General features: G+C 41.0%; 1 protein-coding gene across 3 annotated transcripts; it reads right to left on the reverse strand.

The window, feature by feature from the left end:
• Positions 1 to 2,560: 2,560 nt before the first annotated feature.
• Positions 2,561 to 20,324, reverse strand: SLC18B1 (solute carrier family 18 member B1). 3 transcript variants are annotated; one of them, XM_081856418.1, is made up of 14 exons: positions 20,062 to 20,322; positions 18,147 to 18,286; positions 16,602 to 16,697; positions 15,499 to 15,572; positions 14,686 to 14,833; positions 13,753 to 13,909; positions 11,743 to 11,879; positions 10,587 to 10,688; positions 8,580 to 8,671; positions 7,420 to 7,515; positions 6,676 to 6,750; positions 4,524 to 4,617; positions 4,380 to 4,429; positions 2,561 to 3,122 (listed from the first exon to the last, which is right to left on the reverse strand). In XM_081856418.1, the coding sequence occupies exons 1-14, from the start codon at positions 20,093 to 20,095 to the stop codon at positions 3,056 to 3,058; spliced, it is 1,362 nt and encodes a 453-aa protein (XP_081712544.1). In that variant the 5' UTR covers positions 20,096 to 20,322; the 3' UTR covers positions 2,561 to 3,055. The 3 variants fall into 3 exon arrangements, with proteins under 3 accessions (XP_081712544.1, XP_081712546.1, XP_081712545.1); XM_081856420.1 differs by lacking the exon at positions 4,380 to 4,429 and having other exon boundaries at positions 20,062 to 20,324; XM_081856419.1 differs by lacking the exon at positions 20,062 to 20,322 and having other exon boundaries at positions 16,602 to 16,693; positions 18,147 to 18,273.
• Between the last annotated feature and the right edge of the window lie 16 nt (positions 20,325 to 20,340).

Below are 20,340 nucleotides of genomic sequence, written 5' to 3' on the forward strand. Positions count from 1 at the left end.
CTAGGAGGTTACCTGATTTTTAAAGAAGTTCCTGAAGCTCCAGTCATGGGGAGGTAAAATTGTGAAACGCAGATTGCCAAACTCAACAAACTGAATTAACCTTGGATTAGTCTTGCACAAGGCAGAGAAGCAGGCTCTTCTAACAACAGTGTTTGTTGACCTAAAAGCAAGCGCTGCCAATCTAAAGCTGGTGAGTTCATGCAGAGGGCTGAAGAAGGTGCATCAGAACAGGCAAAGAACTTGAAAATTGTGGTTCAAAGATTCATCCTAGAAAAACAAATAGACTACTTTGAAAGTCAGAGCAGAGTCACAGCAGGTTTTTCCTGCAGAATCACTCAACAGTAAGACTTTCATGGGATCCAAGTAATGTCTTGAATCCCAGATGCAGAGATCAACAAGAACATGGGGCAGAGTTTCTGTGGCAACATTGCTTCCTTTGTCCTGTGTCTACTTTCAGTTATTGAAGTACTGTACCTCAAACTTGCTCACAGCTCCCAAAAGTTGGTGGCCAGTCCTCCTTAAGGACAACTGCAACATCTGGTCCTTCCCTCCCACCCAGTCATCACCACGATGGATGATTTGTTAGCTGTTGATGATGATGATGATGCTTCATGGGGGGAAAGCTCTGTTGCCATCTTTTGAAATCACATGCTGGTGGCTCCCTATGCGACCTGCAGGTGATCAGTGATCTTCCTCTGTGCCTAGGGGATGGAACCATAGCTTAGTGTTGGAGAACTTGCTTTGGGGGCTCCAGATTAATCCCTGGCATATTCAGGCAGATTTGAGAGTCATGTCTGAAACGCAACAGAGCCATTGCCAGCCAGTGTAGACTGAGGCTGGGCAGGCTTGCCAAATCTACTTTGTGTATTTTGTTATTTGAACTGGAAGCCCAGGAAGATCTACCTTCCAGAGCTAGAAGCCTAATACACACAGTTTGAATTTCTACCAATAAATCTTTTTTTATTCAATCTCCTTCTAAGGCAATCTTTCCACTGCATTTTGGCTTGCCAGATGGAACAGTCTCCTCTTCCACACACACCCCCCATGCTGTTTCCTGACCCCCTCCACCAAGGCAATTTAATGGGGCATGCAGGAGGGAGGAAAGGTTAGAAGCCCCATTGTGCAAGTTCTTGTGAAGGGTTTCTGTTGATGAGACTCATTTAGTTGAATCCCACCCTTTGTTTTTATGGGGCATTTTTTGTATAGCTTTGTATGCATTCTTAAACAGTTCAAAAGTGCTTTTAAACAAACACCCAGTGTGCCTCTGAATACGTTCAGAGCTAAGGAACTTTTCAAGATAAGAGCAGAGCTACAGTCTGTCCTTTTGCACAGAAATCCTCTCTTGCTTCGCTTTCATTTCAGCAGGCTACTTTTAGGTAGGAACATCTGTTTGGTTGCTGCTATTGCTAACAGTTGGGAATTGGAAACATCTTGCCAAGCTACTGAAAATCCCGTGTGTACACAATCCCTTAAGGGACCAGTGGTGTGTGTCTCAGCAGAAAGCATCCTCCTGTGTTCTGACAAGTTTCAACAACATCTTATTAAATATAGAACTAATATATTTAGGGAAACTCAAAACTTAATGCCATCTTGGCAGAGCCCCACCATCCACTTGTAGAACGGCAATTCTGCCTGCTAACAGGAGTCATAGATCTACCTTCAACAGAAGCCAGACAAATTTATGGCTACATTGAATTAGATTTTTATTTGCAAGGTACCCACATGTGTATTTCCTCCAAGACCTCTTTCTTATATAATGTCTGCTGGAAGCAGTGTCAGACTAGAATCTTGGAGACCAGGTTCAAATCCCCCGTGAGCCATGAAGCTCACTGGGTGGTCTTAGGCCAGTCATGTTCTCTCAACCTAGCCTACCTCACAGGGTTGTTGAAGGGATTAAATAAGGAGGTGGAGAACCATGTATACCTTGAGCTCCTTGGAGGAAAAGGTGGGATATAAGTGCAATGAGTAAAATAATGTTTTAATGTATTCTAAATCTTTTTATTGGAAGCCGCCCAGAGTGGCTAGCGAAACCCCGCCAGATGGGCAGGGTATAAATAATAAATTATTATTAAATTATTATAATTAACAAAGCAGGAAGCAATGTTTTTCAAATGAAGAGGGCAGCTCTACATCTTGCAAAAGGAATGTGCTTGTCTCTTTTATTGAAGGTAATGGAAAAGTCCACATTTACTGGAGCTGAGCACACACACTGGAATGCAAAACAATTCTCTGGGGTTAGACTGTGCATGCAATACAAGCAGCTGGGGCATGATGAGGGCATCTAAGAACACTGCCCCGTTTGCACAAGGGCTTCCACTTGTAGAATTTGACTTCTCCTTCCTTTCCCCTCTCTCTAAATCCCCCCACCAATCTGCTCAGGGGGGCTACAGTGAGCCACCAGAACAGAACAGAACTGGGGTGTGTGGAGAAAGAGAAAAGGGAATGGAAGTTCAGTTGCACAAGCAAAAGGTTTTGCATCATTGGGACGATTTTGCTGGACACGAATCAATTTCTCAGACAATCAGTAATTTTCCACAATCAGAAAAAAGTACACATAAAACAGCTTTTAGTGTTCTTTATTTTAAATTAGCAGGCAAACAAAAGTTTTAGGTCACAATATACCTTTAAAAGTTTCTAATAATATTAATCTTTTAAAAAAATATTACCAAAATGCCCTAGAACATCTCACACACTTTTGAAGAAACTAAGTTTATTGAGTGCTGACCATCGGTGATATTAGAGTACAAAAGTAGAGCATTACAGAACATATTTCACATAGTGGAATATATTATTTTCACATTGTGCAAAGTACTTTTGTCCGCCAGACAACCTTGCTGCTCTCACGTAGAACCAGCCCAAAGAGGTCTATCACACGACTGTCCAAAAACACAGGCATTCCCTCTAGAAACAGAATGCCACAGTACAGCGGTCAAGAACCTACAGCCCACCATGTGGCATGAGGCAAAGGTTACTTGCTTGCTTCTTCCCTGTGTATCAAGCTCCTAAATTATCCGTACAAAAGTAGCTTTAAACTGGCAGCAGGGAAGGCTTCCAGCTACGTTGCACTTGGCAGAAGACGAGTCCTTTCTTCCTCTGTGCCCGGAAGGTTTTGGGGATGGGATCTGCGCAAAAGAAGAAAGACAAGGTTCGAAATGTTCTCAGCATCCACAGCAATATTAAAACAGAAAGGCGAAATAATTTTTTTAAATGCCCACAAAAAAATTGCCTGTTAAAAGGGAAGAAGGCTATAGAGCTGCAAATGGATTTGTGTTGCCTCAGTGCGGTTTCACATTCTTCCTTCCTCTTTCTTTTGCAAACCATGATTTAGTCTTAGTGGCTGTGATGACACACACGGTTTTATGCACCACCACGACACAGCAATATTTGGACTTCAATGTGGGGGGAATCAAAACAAGCTGCCACAGCTAATATGGCTAAGTGCCAGAGCTAAACCAGCCAATGCCTCCGTCCCAGGAAAAATCTCTCTCCCTGAAGCTGCCTTGAAGTTGCTGTTGGGAACTTCCCTCCTGTGGGAAATAGCAGCTTTAGATGAAAGATTTTGTTAAGTTGTGGGTGAACATATCAGACGACACAGCGATTCTTCAAACAGCTCTTGTTTATTCACAGGCCAGGACAGAACTGAACTGAAAGGCTCAGTCAGCCTGCTTATATAGAGCTCCAGTACAACGTTATTGTAACAACTTTCTAAAACTATCCAATCACTGAACGTCACTTTCGATCCTTCATTTGCATAACTATCTACAATATCCCCCTGCTGGCCCAGGGTGAGAACTTCAGTACATAACAGATTTCATCAGGATTATGCCATGGCCCCTATCCTGATCAGCTTCCCCCACCCCCAGCAGCTGTATTTTGATAGAAAACATAGCAGTGAGGGGGGTATCCCAGTTGTGGAATCATCTCCTCACAGAGGCTCGCTCGGTTCCTTCTTCATAGGGAGGGTGCCTTTTTTTAATTCACCCAGGCCTTTGAAATCATTTGTAGTCTGGTTTCTGACTTATTGTGTATTTCTACTGCTGGGTCTCTTTTTCCTGTTAAAAATATTGTCCCCACTCAGCCATGAAGTTCCCTGGGCAACTCTGAGGCAGTCATGCTTTCTCTCAGCCCAACCTACCTCACAGAGTTGTTGTGAGGATAAAATGGGAAGGGGTTTTGTTTGCTACCTTGAGCTTCTTGGGGGGGGGGAGGTGGGCTATAAGTATAAATAAATAATTTTTAGTTTACAGCAAGCTGAATAATCCAGAAGTAAAGCAGGAAAGACTTAACAATTTGCTCAAATGGTTATTTGTAACTTTAAATGAAAATAGTCATTTCCCCCTTTAATTCATTTTTTTAAATAAAAAAAGTAGTCACAGTACCTTCTTCTGTGCAAGGTCTCGTAGATATAATATATTGCAAGAGCTAACCCCTGAAGAGAAAACAAATAGTATATTTGCAATGTGCCACATTTTCAGATACAAACGTAATAAAAGCTCATATCAAGAAAACACTGGTTTACATACACTTATCAGCGCAAATCCTCCCTGTATGGCTGCAGCCCATTCAAAACCCAGCTTGTCATTTAGAAATCCACCTAATGTTGGACCTACAAAAGACCTAGGAGAAGGGAGCGAAACACACATTTAACGTAGGTCTGAGAAATAATGACCAATGCAGCTTGCACAGACTTTGCATCCCGGGTTATGATTCAAGGTGCTTTGAAGAATTTGCACCACTTCTTAAGAAAAGCTAAGCGAAAACATCCCTTCCCCCCAGTATGGGCCACTGGAAGGATCCCGGGTAATTCTGCCCCCTGCCAGAGCAGCAGCTGCTTACTATGTTCTGCAAGACAAGAGACCAGAAAGGTGTGGCTAGCCCAAGACATTATAAAAGACTGGTTTGCATAGTTAGTGCCCCTAAAAAAAACATGTTGACAGCTCAAAACATGTTGAGTTTATAAACTATTATTACATTAGTCACTCTTAGTTCTCAATGGGACTTCACTTAGTCAAGAGTAACTTTTCACAAAGTGCAATTAACTTATCATGGATTGAAACCTAGATTTCCAATAAATTTTTCAAGTCTTCTGAACTGGTACCCTTCCCGCCCTTATCCTCTGCTCCACATCACTAATCACCTCTGGATCCAGATAAATTATTTAACCTAGATTCACATCCGCACCACACACTAGTGGCCAAAATTGTGGAAACCTTTTGGAAAAAGTGTATTTCCGAGGTTCGATGGCTCATAACACCCGATTGGCTCTCTAAGCAGAGGCTTGACAACCATATGTCAGGAGTGCTCTGATGGTGTTTCCTGCTTGGCAGGGGGTTGGACTCGATGGCCCTTGTGGTCTCTTCCAACTCTATGATTCTATGAAACACTCGTGCTCATTGGCTACATTCAAATGAGGGAAAGCTGCTGCTTATCAACCTAAGAAAGTTGTGCTTCCTTTTCCTTTTGATAGAATACAGAAAACTGAACAAACTTTTTTGCATGATATTCTTCATTGAATTATCTTTCCATTGAATAATTTCATGGTATTACTCCAAAAAAAAGTGGTGTTATGAGCCATCAAACCTCAGAAATACTTTTTTTTTAAAAGGTTTCCACAATTTTGGTATATTTAAAGCACATTTTTACCAATCAAATAGCTATGGCTTCTCCCAAATAATCCTCAGAGCTGCTGTTTCCCCCCTTATACAGCTATAATTCCCAACACCCTTAACAAACTACCGTTTCCCAGGATTCTTTGGGGTAGGAAAGCTTTGCGCTTTAAATTTAGGTTGTGGGTGTGTCCTAGAATACCTAATGCCGCCACAGAGTCTAGAAATGCATGGGCTCAACCCAGTCCCCAAAGGGCATAACAGGGCGTGCCCCTAATCAAACAACTATAAGAAAGGGTGACCTGGGCATGCCCCCTTCTGCCCCTCCCCTTGGTCAAAACAGTTCTGTGTTCTGAGCTGTGCTCGTGGTCTGTTGGATCAAGTCCAGTATCTATTTCTAGAAACAAAAAGGTCTTTTGAATTATTTGAACAGAGGCTTAGAAATGTGTGTAAGAGTCTGAAAGGGTCCTTATTTTTACTTGTATGATTTCCCCTCTAGTTTCTTCCCCATTGTCAATATACATAGCCAGTGCTGGATTTACGTAGAAGCTAAACAAGCTATAGCTTAGGGCCCCACTCTTTTGGGGGCCCCAAAACATTTTAAGGGGGAGGGGAAATTGGATGTACATTTCCAAAATAGAAGATAAAAAACAAAACAAAATAAAACCTACACACAGCAACAGTGTATTGTGTAAGTAATGGGCATATATAGCATATATTCAACACAAAAAACAGCGACAATTTGTTGTTGACAAAGGACAGGTGGACATATAAAGGGCCCCATTACCTTCGGTAGCTTGGGGCCTCATCAAACCTAAATCTGGCCCTGCACACAACACTCACATTCTTACACAATGAATACTTTGGGGGTTTTCTCCAATGGAACTCTTATTTATGTAACCCACGTAAACTCATGTTGTGTACTCACCCCCCCCCCAGCCCCAAACCTACTGAGACCTCTCCTCCTGTGAGTGAGCAGGGTTGCTTTGGTTCTGTAAGTATCAACACACGGAGAAGAGAGGAGGTCATGGGAGTGCAAATGATAGGCCATCCATGACCTTCTACATACCCAAGTGACCATACTGCGCTGAAGAGTCCAGATACCAGGCCTAACAAGCTTAATCCTTCCTCAAAGCCATTCTCACTGCAGGACAAAAGGCAAACAAACAGATAATTTCCAAAGGTACCAACTTTTCATTTTGAAATGCAAGTTTTGGAGGTCTGCAGCTTGGAAGACAAGTCATAGAATCACAAAATAGCAGCATCCAAAACAAACCTGCCTTGTCTTTCAAAAGCAACTGCAATCTTCCCTGCAGGAAAAATAAAGGAATGAAGTGCTGTCTCTTCAAAATCTTCTCTGCGTCCATGAAACCACATCTCATTCTGTAGTGAGACGTGGTTGTGGCAAACGTAAGGTACCACACTGGAAACTCCAGTGGTACTCGCACTGGGGAAAGGGTTCATTAGCTCAGGGGGGGAGGCCGTTCTTCTAAAAAATAAAAGCACTGCCATCATCTTAATTCATATGTTATCTTAGCTTTGCACGTGAAATGGGGTGGAGAACCTGTGGTCATTTGGACGTTACTGGGCTGCAACTCCCATCATCTCTGAACTTTGGGTCATATTGGCTGGGAGTCCAACAACATCTTGGAGGAACAGACTCTCTGCCTCTCAATATAAAGTTTCCTGGCACAGACCTATAATCATCAAAGGAATTCACTACAGAACAAGGGAACCCTATTCCAATTAGCTTGCAATGAGCTGCCAAAGAATAACATTTTTTTTCAAAGTGTATGGAGAGACGATAACTTACTATGCATGATTGAGCATTTCAGGGAATATCGGGATACCGCTCATTCCAAGGGAAAACCCCATCAGGACCAACATTAGAACAAAGAGCCAGAGTTTGCTGGGGGAGGGAAATCAAAATCCTAAAATAAGTTGAGGAAATGGTGCAACATTCCTCATTTGGAGGAAGGTACTGGATATAGATTTAATAAATAAAAAAATAAGCAAACAAACACTTCATTATACCTTTAATTCATATATTAACATTTTTTAGCATTGGCAACATTTCTTTTATAGGAGTCCCTCCCCCCTCCCCAATTGTAGTATTAATAATAATATATTCTGACAACAATGTGTGTTAGTGACTTTTGCTAAATTGCTTTATACAAAATAAAAAAAACAGATAAAATCAATAAAGAGCCAAAATTTTAACCAATAATGTAGAATACAAAATTCCTAAAATGCAATTGCAATTTTGTTAGTCACAGACAGGCACCTGAAGTTCTAGGCTAATCGTCATGATTTTTGGACTGTGCTGAACACACAAACCCTTCATAATCTCTGAACTTCATTTGGGAAGCAGGCAGCTTCCCAAATGTAGTTCAGAGATTATGTTTGCCATGAGGAGTTGAGTTGAGAGGCGATGTGTGGCATGATGACTTGCCTAATGCCAGCTCCATAACTAGCCTTTCAGCTCAAGGAAAGGACCTCAAATTTACCTCCCACAGAATGAGAAAATATTGTTTGTCAGGGCACTCTGAGCATGAATTGGGAAGGCCAAGCTTGAATCTGTGGCATTAACTGCTGGGATACCCCCGTTTACACTATCTCCCAAGCTCCTTAGACACAAATGAGATGGAAGTAAATGTCTTCATTTTTATTTCAAAAAAGGGGGTGCATGCTTCTCAACATTTCAAGTTAAAAGTAAGAGGGAAGGAATACCAAAAACTCAATAGTACACACTCTTTTCTTGGCAGAATAAACAGCAGGCTGTGTACAGGCTGAATAAGGTCATAAGGGGACCACATATGTGGTGTTAGAATTCAACAGCTTTTGGGTACAAAATATGAATATTTGAGGGCAGAACATACACTGCCCTGCTTACTGATTTCTGAATAAGTATGAAAGCTTCAGAACATGGGCAGACTGCCAGTGCCAGAGACACATACACCAAGTGTGCATTACCTTTCGATGTGCAAGATGGGAGCTGGTCCTAACATCAAGTAGCATAACGCTGTCAGTATGCCTCCAAAAATCATTAGCCACTTCCTTAAGTACTGCAAGAAACAGAGAAGTGGAAGACTTGAATTTTGTCAAAATAACTACATTTGAATTAATTCAACTGACAGGAGGAAAAATTATGTACTTTATAAGTGTCACTTCATATTTTCTAAGGGAGAACAGTGACATTCAGGACAGGCTGTGTTGTACAAACAAAACCAGCATCCAGCCTCATACTTTGAGATCGTCTTTGGAATTGATGGAGTCATTTCAAAACCGAAACAAAACAAATTCCTTCCAGTAGCACCTTAAAGACCAACTAAGTCAGTTCTTGGTATGAGCTTTCGTGTGCATGCACACTTCTTCAGATACACTGAAACAGAAGTTTCCAGACCCTTCTATATAGTGAGAAGGTGGGGAGGGGTATTACTCAGAAGGGTGGTGGGAATGGGTGATTGGCAGATAGCTGTGATGAGCCTGTTGACGACTCTTAACGACTGCAATAGGTCTTACAGGAAAAAGCAAGGGGTGAAAAGGTGAAAAATGGCTTTGTCATGTATAATGAGATAAGAATCCAAGGTCTTTGTTCAGACCAGGTTTCTCCATTGTTTTGAGTTTGGTGATAAGTTGTAATTCAGCAGCTTCTCTTTCCAGTCTATTTCTGAAATTCCTTTGTAGTAAAACAGCTACTTTGAGATCTTGTATAGAATGTCCTGGGAGATTGAAATGTTCTCCTACTGGTTTCTCTGTCTTGTGATTCCTGATGTCCGATTTATGTCCGTTTATTCTTTGGCGTAAGGTCTGGCCTGTTTGTCCAATATAGAGAGCTGAAGGACACTGTTGGCATTTTATGGCATACACAATGTTAGACGATGAGCAATTAAATAGTCCCGAGATGGTATGTGTGATGTTGTTGGGGCCAGTAATGGTGTTGTCCGGGTGTATGTGGCAGCAAAGTTGGCATCTGGGTTTATTGCAGGCTCTGGTGCCAGTGTCCGTGTTAGGTCTGGTTGTAGTATTATTGTGGGTTAGGAGTTGTTTAAGACTGGGTGGCTGTCTGTAGGCAATGAAAGGTCTTCCTCCCAGAGCTTGAGAAAGAGAACTGTCAGTAGGAGAACATTTCAATCTCCCAGGACATTCCCAGAGAAACCAGTAGGAGAACATTTCAATCTCCCAGGACATTCTATACAAGATCTCAAAGTAGCTGTTTTACTACAAAGGAATTTCAGAAATAGACTGGAAAGAGAAGCTGCTGAATTACAACTTATCACCAAACTCAAAACAATGGAGAAACCTGGTCTGAACAAAGACCTTGGATTCTTATCTCATTATACATGACAAAGCCATTTTTCACCTTTTCACCCCTTGCTTTTTCCTGTAAGACCTATTGCAGTCGTTAAGAGTCGTCAACAGGCTCATCACAGCTATCTGCCAATCATCCATTCCCACCACCCTTCTGAGTAATACCCCTCCCCACCTTCTCACTATATAGAAGGGTCTGGAAACTTCTGTTTCAGTGTATCTGAAGAAGTGTGCATGCACACGAAAGCTCATACCAAGAACTGACTTAGTTGGTCTTTAAGGTGCTACTGGAAGGAATTTGTTTTGTTTTGACTATGGCAGACCAACACGGCTACCTATCTGTAACATTTCAAAACCGGTTGGTTTTTCAGCTTTCTATTGTCACTGCAGCTTTTACCCATTAATTTAAAGTTTTCCCTGTTCATTTGTCTAAAGGTGGCATCTGCATTTTGCAGAGGTTCCAGGACCTAGAACAATCACCAAAATCTTACATAATAGGCAGTGGGATATGGCTTGGCTGAAATGGGCACCAGGCACCACTGTTTCTACCCATAGTGAGGCCTGTGGGATTGGTTGTGTTTTGACTTCAGAACAGGAATTTCTAATTATGAAGCCTACTGAACTTTAATCACTCTATAATGTAGAATCACAGCAGGATTTTGAACTCACCGGGAATTTATCACTGAGAAAACCAAGCAATGGTGAAGATAAGGAATAGGAGAGTGCTAGCCCCAAGAAGACCAATCCCACATAACCAGCAGGCAATTTGAACTAGAAAAAGAAAGCAGATTTTTTGATATTTCATAAAAATAGCATCTGACCCTCAGTAAAGTTCATTGTTGCAGCAGGGCAAAATTAGATTTACAAGTAATATATTCTTATGCAATTTATACACACACACACACACACACACACACAACCAAACATAAAAATGAAAAGGCATCATTTCTGCATTTTTAAAAGAAAAACTTGCAACTTTTTTAAAATAAAAAATAAATAAAACTACTTTGGGGGGGAAACGGGGGGGGGAGGGCAAAAATCTGCATCTCACCCCCACCCCCGTATTTTTCCCCAGGCCTTCCTATCTCTAACCTCAACAAAATTGGACAAAATGAAAAAGTTCACTGGTAGAGAAATGGGCTCTTATTTAGAAGTAAAACAAGCCCCAACAGTTTAATATTTTCAGTGTTTGCTGAATACTTTTAGTTTTCTCCAAGATTAGTCTATTTAATCTCTGCATTTAAAGAATCTTGTTTTTTAGTTTTAAGACTCTTTTATCATTGGCATGATGTTTCACATTTTATTTCTGTACACCGTTTAGATATTCTTTGTGTCGGAAATCAAACAAATTATACTGGAACACAAAGCACAACTTTGTTATGAGTAACAGATTTATTTATTTTTAAACCTAGTTCTTTAAAAACAAAAATAAAACCAAACAAAAATTATTAAGGGTTGTTATCTGCTTAGGATGCAGCAGAAAATTGTATTCGTGTTTATTTCACTTAGGCTTTAGCATTATGAATGCTAGGAATGTCCACTAACTCAATTAACTTGGCTCCACTTTGCAGTGATAGAGAGGAAGAGCTTGTCATCTGCTCACCTGGCTGAGCTCTACCTGCAGCACTGCATTTCCTACTCCACTACTTCATCTGGCCTTAAAGCTACAAGACAGCAACTGCCATTAGGACACCTCTTGCGACTGACCCTTATGAAATTCCCACCAGGACCCTCGCAAAATTGACAATTTTATACAATTTTAGTTGATTTTGATAATTTTAGATAAAGCATTTGTATGAAAGGCTTTCCCCCCGATTGCACCTACCTTTTTCAAGACAAATAGTGACATGGTAGGATCCAGAAAGCTCAAGCATCCACTCAGTGTGAAGATAGTTAAACAGAGGAAAATAACTTTTGGAAGAACAACAAGCTTCCAGAATGAATCTTTGCTAGGAGTGGAATCTGTAACAAGACAAAGAGTGACATTTTGGGCAGGTTTATTTTAATCACACTCGGTATGAATAACATGTTACAGAATGGGATAGGGCCCTGCCCCAAAGGAGCATACAATTTTTAAAGTTGACACTGGGAAAACAGAGGAAGACAAAGGAAAACAAAACTCCTGAGCAAAGTTAGCAGTCATGGGGAAAGCACTGATTAGAGACCAGGAAGCAGAAAGTAGAAATAAATGGAGTGGAAAGTTCTTGCAATAAAGAGTGAACAGTGCGTCCCACCCCCACCTGATCAATACTAGTAGGCACCACTATTTTTTATATTGTTCATAAATTATGTAGACTAGAGGAAGGAAGTGAATACTGTGACAGCCAAGTTCATTGATGACACCAACTTATTGGAATAGCAAAGAGCTCCGAAAGGATCTCTTTGTCCTAGGGGAATGAACATTAGAATGCTGGCTCAATGCAAACAAGAGCATACTGGGGCACATTTGGGCAAAAAATATCCTAACTTCATACATATATATCAAGGATCTCTGAGGTGGAAGTGATTACTAGGAAAGCAATCTTGGGGTTGCGATGGCTAGTTCAATGAAAACAGAGCTAATGCACGGCTGCAGTGAAAACAGCAAATTCCACAATTGGGATCATTAGGAAAAGAATTGAAAACGAAACTGCCAATATCTTGACTTGGGCCAAACAGGTTTCTCAGGCTTTCAAAATGCTACAAAAACCTGCATCAATTTCATCTCCACCTTTAAGGCACTTCAAAAGTATCACAGAAACACACAGAAAGCCACTATCTGCAACACCCAAAGGGACTTTTTACTACGCTTCCCAAATCAGCTGCATCTTCTCCTTTCCAGTACTGTCCTTGCCTTTGGTAGGGAAAATAAAGCAAAGCTAGCATTCAGGATAGACTGGAAAAACCCTCCTGAGTATGCATGTTTTGGGGTTTTTTTTATTTGCTATTATGTTATGTATTTTGTGTTTTATACTGTGATGTTTTGATGAAGAATGGTATAATTCTTGTTATTGTTATTATTTTATTTATGTTATTATTATAATACATGGGCACTGTAATATAAATAATAATAATAATAATAATAATAATAATTTATTATTTATACCCCGCCCATCTGGCTGAGTTTTCCCAGCCACTCTGGGCGGCTCCCAATCAAGTGTTAAAAACAGTACAGCATTAAATATTAAAAACTTCCCTAAACAGGGCTGCCTTAAGATGTCTTTTAAAGATAGGATAGCTGCTTATTTCCTTCACATCTGAAGGGAGGGTGTTCCACAGGGTGGGTGCCACTACCGAGAAGGCCCTCTGCCTGGTTCCCTGTAACTTCGCTTCTCTCGGTGCTGGATCTCAGTGTCCGGGCTCTCGGCGCTGGATCTCAGTGTCCGGGCTGAATGATAGGGGTGGAGAGGCTCCTTCAGGTATACAGGACCGAGGCCGTTTATGGCTTTAAAGGTCAGCACCAACACTTTGAATTGTGCTCAGAAACATACTGGAAGCCAATGCAGATCTCTCAGGACCAGTGTTATGTGGTCCCGGCGGCCACTCCCAGTCACCAGTCTAGCTGCCGCATTCTGGATTAATTGCAGTTTCCGGGTCACCTACGTGGGGCTCCACGTAGAGTGCATTGCAGTAGTCCAAGCGGGAGATAACTAGAGCATGCACCACTCTGGCGAGACAGTCTGCATGGCGAGATAGACTGGGCACAGCTATTACCATCACCAGTATTACCACAGGTGAGAGGAAGGTTTCCTACATTAATGTGTGGAAAAACAGCCTCCAAGAGACAATCTTCACAGTGGAGAATAGGGAAGTTCCAACCCAATTCGAACTGAAAGGCAATAAAGACACCACTTACCATATTTTGGTAAGAGGAACATGTTCAGCGGCACCAGGATAAGCACTAGGCACCCAAGTACAATGAAAGGGACTTCATAGCCAAAAGACTGGTATAAAAAGCCACCGAGAGGCGGGCCCAGCACTAGTCCCAGTCCAGTAAAAATTTCAAGGCTGCCCTTAAAAAAAGAAAGGACAACAATGACATCAGATCAGGTGGCCTAACTGGTGCAGCAGGACAGAATTAGTGATAAGTACAAATTTCATTAGCATCAATGAAGTGCTACGTTTTGCTACTATGAATGTATTAACTATTTTCCCCCTTGGCTTATGGAGCGTTTGAGTATATATAAACCTTTAATCTCTTTTTTAAAAAATAAATCTTTACCCCAATGCCAAAGCACAAGCTTGTTTTCTTAAAATAAAAGGGGGTGGAGAGAACAACAATATTGGTCCAAGGATACTAAAGCTAAGCTCACATGGTGTAGTGAAAGCTATTATATACTATCATCTAGTCATGTTTTTTTCTGGTTTGGTGCTATCAGCATTCAGCTAAAAGGTCAGCTCTTAAAGCAACAACACAGACCTGCCTTTGTAGTTTAGTTACTTGTGATTGTCATGCAAAATAAAAACATCACGATCTTAACATCCCTCACCAAATGAAACTTTCCCAAGTTAATTTCAGTGTATTGAGACGACACCCAAGATGTTATCTGTGTGATGCAGGTCTCCTAGTCCCAAGAGGTCCCAAAAGCATCTGAAGTGTTAGAACTTCTGCTTCACAGCCAAAAGGTCACAGGTTCAACCCCTCCCCCCTTTTGTCTCTTCAGACAGGGATGGAAAAGACTCCAGCCCAGAACCCTGCAGAGAATGCTGCCACACATTTAAAGCAGTATCATGCCACATTACCTATTAACTGTCATTACTCAAAATCAGCTACTGGCTTCATACATACCATAACTGTAGCAATGTTGTTGGGGAAAGCCTTTGCTAGAATAGAAAACGAGGCTGTTATGGCTGTGGCAAAGCCAATCGCGTCCATGGCTCGAACTACAAAACACAACCCTATGAATATCGGCCCATCGGGTGCTCTGTCCAACATCCTAAAATCAAAAGAAAAGTTAATACAGCTCCTAGGCCTCTTATGCATAAACATCTAGTACAGTGCTCTCGTATAATAGACATGTTGGCAGGGCCCTCCTGCGTAAGTAGTGAAGGCTGCACCTTATGGCAAGTATTGGGTCAAATCTGCCTGGCAAAGTTGTCGTCTGCAGTGAATCCATAAAAGATATCTGAGAAAAGAACTGCAATTAAGCAAAGGTTGGTAAGTTAGGAGCTGCTTTGGACAAGACATCAGGCATCAACGAACAGACCCATAACCAATTTACATTTCCACTTTTTTGGGATTTCAAAGGGAAATGTACTTTGGAGTGAAGCAGAATCCATGTCCACATCTTGAGCCTGTGTCCTTTTGCATGTAAGGGTTAGGAGCTGCTTTGGGCAAAGCATTTAAGAAATCTTTTGGATCATACAAACGATGTATAGATTTATATTTCTTAAAGCATGGAAAATTTAAAAATGCAGTTCCAATAATGGCCAAAAATATAAAAAATATTAATAGATGCTATATCCTGCCAAATATATAAGGTCCAGGAGAACAGCAATGGTTTAGGCCCTAGCTTACTGAGTTGAAGTCTTGTATAAAGTACTTTTAATAATTTTTATTTTTATTTTTTTAAGATGCATCATAATCCCAACACACACTCACCCAAAGAGAACTGTGGCAACTCCTGAGATGAACATTCCAGCAACAAACATAAACTTTGCACCAATCTGTACAAGCTGCAAATTACAGAACAATAAAGTTATAGTGCTTCTGCAAGTTTTATAGAAGTATTAGTACTCAAATTTACTGTTCTTCCTTCAGTTTTTTATGAAAACAAAATTACAAATCTGTGATCTTAACATCCCCACTCTACAGATTTACATCCAGCTCATTATCACACCTAAAAATATTCTAAATGGATAAGTGAATTAACCTACTTTCACAACAGCAACAGGTGCAATTAACTGTTACAACACTCTTTGCTGCTGCTATTTTTCATGCTGCACCACAGCACTCCCATTAGCTAATAAATCCACTGCAGTAGTCCAAATACAAAGGTCAAGTCATTTGTCCAAGAGGGGGTCACGGGGGTGAACCTGCCACAGATGGAAAAAGGCACTCCTAGCCACCAAGGCTAGGAGCCTCCAGTGACCATGTTGGATCCTCCCAAGGTATAGATCTATTCTGTCCAGGTGACTACAACCCTGCCCAGAACAGGTTGCCTTTATACCTCTTGGACTCAAGATCTCGCCACACATAACACCTGTGTCTTCTTAGGATTCACCTTCCATTTATTGTCCCGCATTAAGTCCATCACCACCTCCAAGAACTGGTATAGCAGATGGTGGATGAAGCTCAATGGGAGCACATTGCTTCAAGCCACATGTCTCTTCATTGTCTGTACAATTCAGGATAATGGGTATTAGGCTATAGTGACCTGGATTCATTGGGTGGTATGAATTTTACAGACCTCCTGTCTCATCACATTCTGGGATCTGCTGAGAGGACCTTTCAAGTGAGTCTACCTGTTTGCATAGGGTACAAGACAGACTGAAAGGTATTCAAAGTAATGACTCCATAAGCATGGAAAACCCTTCCCTTTAATTTATGGCAATTCATTTAGGAAGCTTGAGATTTTCTAGATGTGTTAGAACACCTTAGTAAGGATGTACACAGACAGGAGTTTAAGATAGTCAAATGAAAATGACATTGCTCTTCTGAGGATATTCGAAGCTTACATTATGGAAATTGTCAAACATACTTACATACTTTCCCATGATCAGAGAAGTCAAGAAGTTGAATAAAGCAAAGCATCCAAAAATGAGTCCAACTACAGTGTTACTAGCACCTTTCTTTTCTGCCTTAAACAAGAAAGAAAGAGGACTCAGCTTTACAGATGCAAATAAAACACTTTAAATGTGTTGTAAAGTGTAATATACAAATAGTGAGCTATGCAAAATTCAATGTATTTTTAAAACTTTTTTTTAAAAGCATTTTTACAGCGTTTTTGTGTGTGTGTGGATTCCACCAGAGAAAAGGTTTCTTTTAAACACAATGACTTAGAACAAAATAATCTATGTCAAGCCAGAAATACTGGCAGTTAAAATGGCTTAATTGTTACAAAACGTTGCTGGTGAACATTGGAATTCCAATTCCAAATACTGGCAGTTAAAATGGCTTAATTGTTACAAAACGTTGCTGGTGAACATTGGAATTCCAATTCAGAAGTCTCTCAAGTCTCCCTTAGTATTGACAAGGAAGTCCAAAGAAACACAGTAGCAGAACAGCTGGCTTGCTGCTGAACAACCCTGTGGTTGTGGATCTATGAATCTCTGCACCAAAAGAATGTGGGGAGGAGAGAGAGAAAAAGCAAAATTCACCTGAGCAGAACTTTGTAACAGACCTGCAATCTACCAGGCACTTAGCCAAGGTGTTTTATTTTCTGAAGAAGAGAATGTGCCCTGCACCTAGTCATGGAAAGAAAACAAAACACCACACCACATGCCCCATCTCTGCTTATATGGCATTTGTTATGCATGGGTTCAAAGCTGCTTTCCACACTGCATTTTATACACAGGGGTGTACGAATGCACCTACACGAAAAGTAGATATCTAAATATTTCCTCCCACGGTAGAAAGTTGTTGGTGGGACAGGTCTCTGGGAAGAGGTCTAGCAGAGCAAGGATGGGAAATCTGCAGGCCTCCAGAAGCTCTTGGACTCCCAACTCACATCAGCCCCAGAGAGCACAGCCAATGGTCAGGAACTATGACTAATGGATGCTGGATGCTGTAGCTACCAGTATAAATATCTGTTCTTTAGAGATGACAACATTTGGAGGGCTACAAGATCCCCAACCCTGGTCTAGAGAGTTCACAACCCTTCAAGTATTATCCATGAGAACAAATGGCAAAAAGTGCCTTCAGACACCTCCCAAATAGAAGATTTTAAAAAATTATGGGTAGAGAAATTGGATTCACCAGCAACATTTTGCAGTTTATCTGTTGGGTTTTCTTTACATCAAACACCACAGCACACTTTCCTCTCTAACCTTCTCTTCCTCCCAACTCTCCTTGTATTCCACCCTTGCTTTTTATGATTCTAATTATATAGTGTTTCCTCCCTGTTTTTCCTTATTTGCAGTTCAATGGAAAATTGCAAGGAAAAACCCGATTTTTAAAAGACGATGGGAAATGAGACTTTTGTTAGACATGTTGCTGGGCAAAGTGTCATCAAGCAATTCTATCAAAGGTTTCATTTAAAAAGTTGTAATGATGTAAGCATTGGATTGCCAAGTTGTATATCCATTTACCTCTCTTGGGAAAAAAGGTCCGAGGATTGAGTAGCAAATCATTGAACTGAAGTTGATAGATGCTGTAGCTACCAGTATAAATATCTGTTCTTTAGAGAGCCTTCGGGATTCTTCAGTTGCCACCTGTGGTATGTCATTGTCTTAGAAGGAAAACAATATATTTCTTAGAATGTAAAAAGCAAGATAGCATATGACTTTAAAAGTAGAAACAAATACATGTACAGTTTTCACAGGTTAAATTAGAAATATTAAAAAGTTCAGATTTTTCAAGAGTCCAATGCAATTCCTTTTGATCCACTTGCACCCTCAGAGTCCAGTAATCTGGGCCAACATTCTAAATAAACTTGTGCTAAAAGGGTAGAAATAAGAAACTTATTAAGTTGTAAAGCACATATTAGGTTGTATTTTTGTACTAGCCTGAGAAAGTCTTCTGGTATGATCAAGAACATACAAATTCCTTCCAGTAGCACCTTAAAGACCAACTAGTTCAGTTCTTGGTATGAGCTTTCGTGTGCATGCACACTTCTTCAGATACACAGTGTATCTGAAGAAGTGTATCTGAAGAAGTGTGCATGCACACGAAAGCTCATACCAAGAACTGACTTAGTTGGTCTTTAAGGTACTACTGGAAGGAATTTGTTTTGTTTTGACTATGGCAGACCAACACGGCTACCTATCTGTAACAAGAACATACAGTTTAAGATCCACATGCTTAATTTGCTAAGAGCTTTTGAAACTCAAGTCATAGAGATATTTCTTAACAAACATGGTGAGCTGGAGATTATCCTTGAGGTACTAGCTTTAAGTTTGACATTGGAAAGGAGAATGCATTTCTATACATGCATTTTGTCCAAATTAGTAAACTCTTCCATTCAAAAGACCGTTTCTTGCAATATTTATAGTACAATGCTATTGCAGAAAGCAGATTAATATTTGAGAGTGGGGAGAAATGAAGAGACAAAACCTGCATTTGACCTTTGATTAACCACATACACTGGTTTATTCCATAACCTACCTTTCCGGTTTGGTTATGTGGATAATGTATGAAAGAACCACCCTGAGCTCCATTGAGAAAGGACCACACCCAAGTCTAATAGTACAGTGAAATAAGCAACATGTGCAGGCTAGCAGTACAGGGGTCTAAAATAGCTGTACCTTGTTACCTTCATGTTCTAATGTAAGATAAGCCCACATGCAATTGCAGTGTCAGTGGGTGTGTCCTACTGTGATTTAATCATTTCTGCAGGGAGACTCATGTCATTTCTACTATTCAGATATCTTTACACACTCAAAACTTAAGACCACCCCCTTTTATTCACTTCTTGGGGAATAAAATTGGAAGGAGTTGGCTCAGGTGGGGGAAAGTAACAGCCTAGTGCTATGTACGTCTACTCAGAAGTAAACCCCAATGAGTCAAATGGGACTTACTCCCATGTAACTGTATACAGTTAGGTAAAAAGGCAGAAAGTCAAATTAATGAGATATTGAAAGGAAGCCTGGCACAAAGTAATTAGCTCTCTAGCAACATATATTTACCAGAATAAAACTGCCCCGTCGTTGTATATAACTCCACAATTTTTAAAAAAAACACGGGTTAATTGTTGGGATTATAGCCAATTTACCTTGTTATTTTTGTTTTGATTATCTTGTTTGGAGTGTAGTATAGCAAAAGGCTGCTAAAGCATAACTAATTGCATGCGAGCTGCGACCCTATCACCCTTACTTGTGAGTAAACTCTAAAACCAGTGGGATACATTTCTGAGTAAATCAACTCGCTATTAGGATTCAAGTCAACTCGCTATTAGGATTCAATCCCTCCCGGGGATTTGGAGATAGAGAGCGCGGGGAGAGGGAAAGAGACCTCTCCAAGCGAGGCTAATCGAACAGCAGCATTTCCGAGCATTTTTACACCCACCTGGAAGCTCGCCCGTCGCTTCGGGGCTGCCCATTGTAAAATAAGGAAAAGGGAAGAAAAGGCTGGATGCTGTAGCTTCAGGCCACTTTCTCCCCCCGCGAGAAAAGAGCGATGGCTCCCCGGGTTTCCACAAGTAACAACCGGATCTTCCCAGCAAGGAGGGGCAACGACTTCAGCTGCTGCGACCCAGTAGGTTCAAGCCCGGGCAGCCACTCGGCAGAATGGTTTTGCCGGGCGGCAGCGAGGAAACAACCGGCGCCGAACTCGGATCCCGCTCCG

The sequence above is a fragment of the Podarcis erhardii genome, assembly GCF_964252035.2.
Source record: "Podarcis erhardii genome assembly, chromosome: 3".
In the NCBI taxonomy this organism is placed as follows: domain Eukaryota; kingdom Metazoa; phylum Chordata; class Lepidosauria; order Squamata; family Lacertidae; genus Podarcis; species Podarcis erhardii.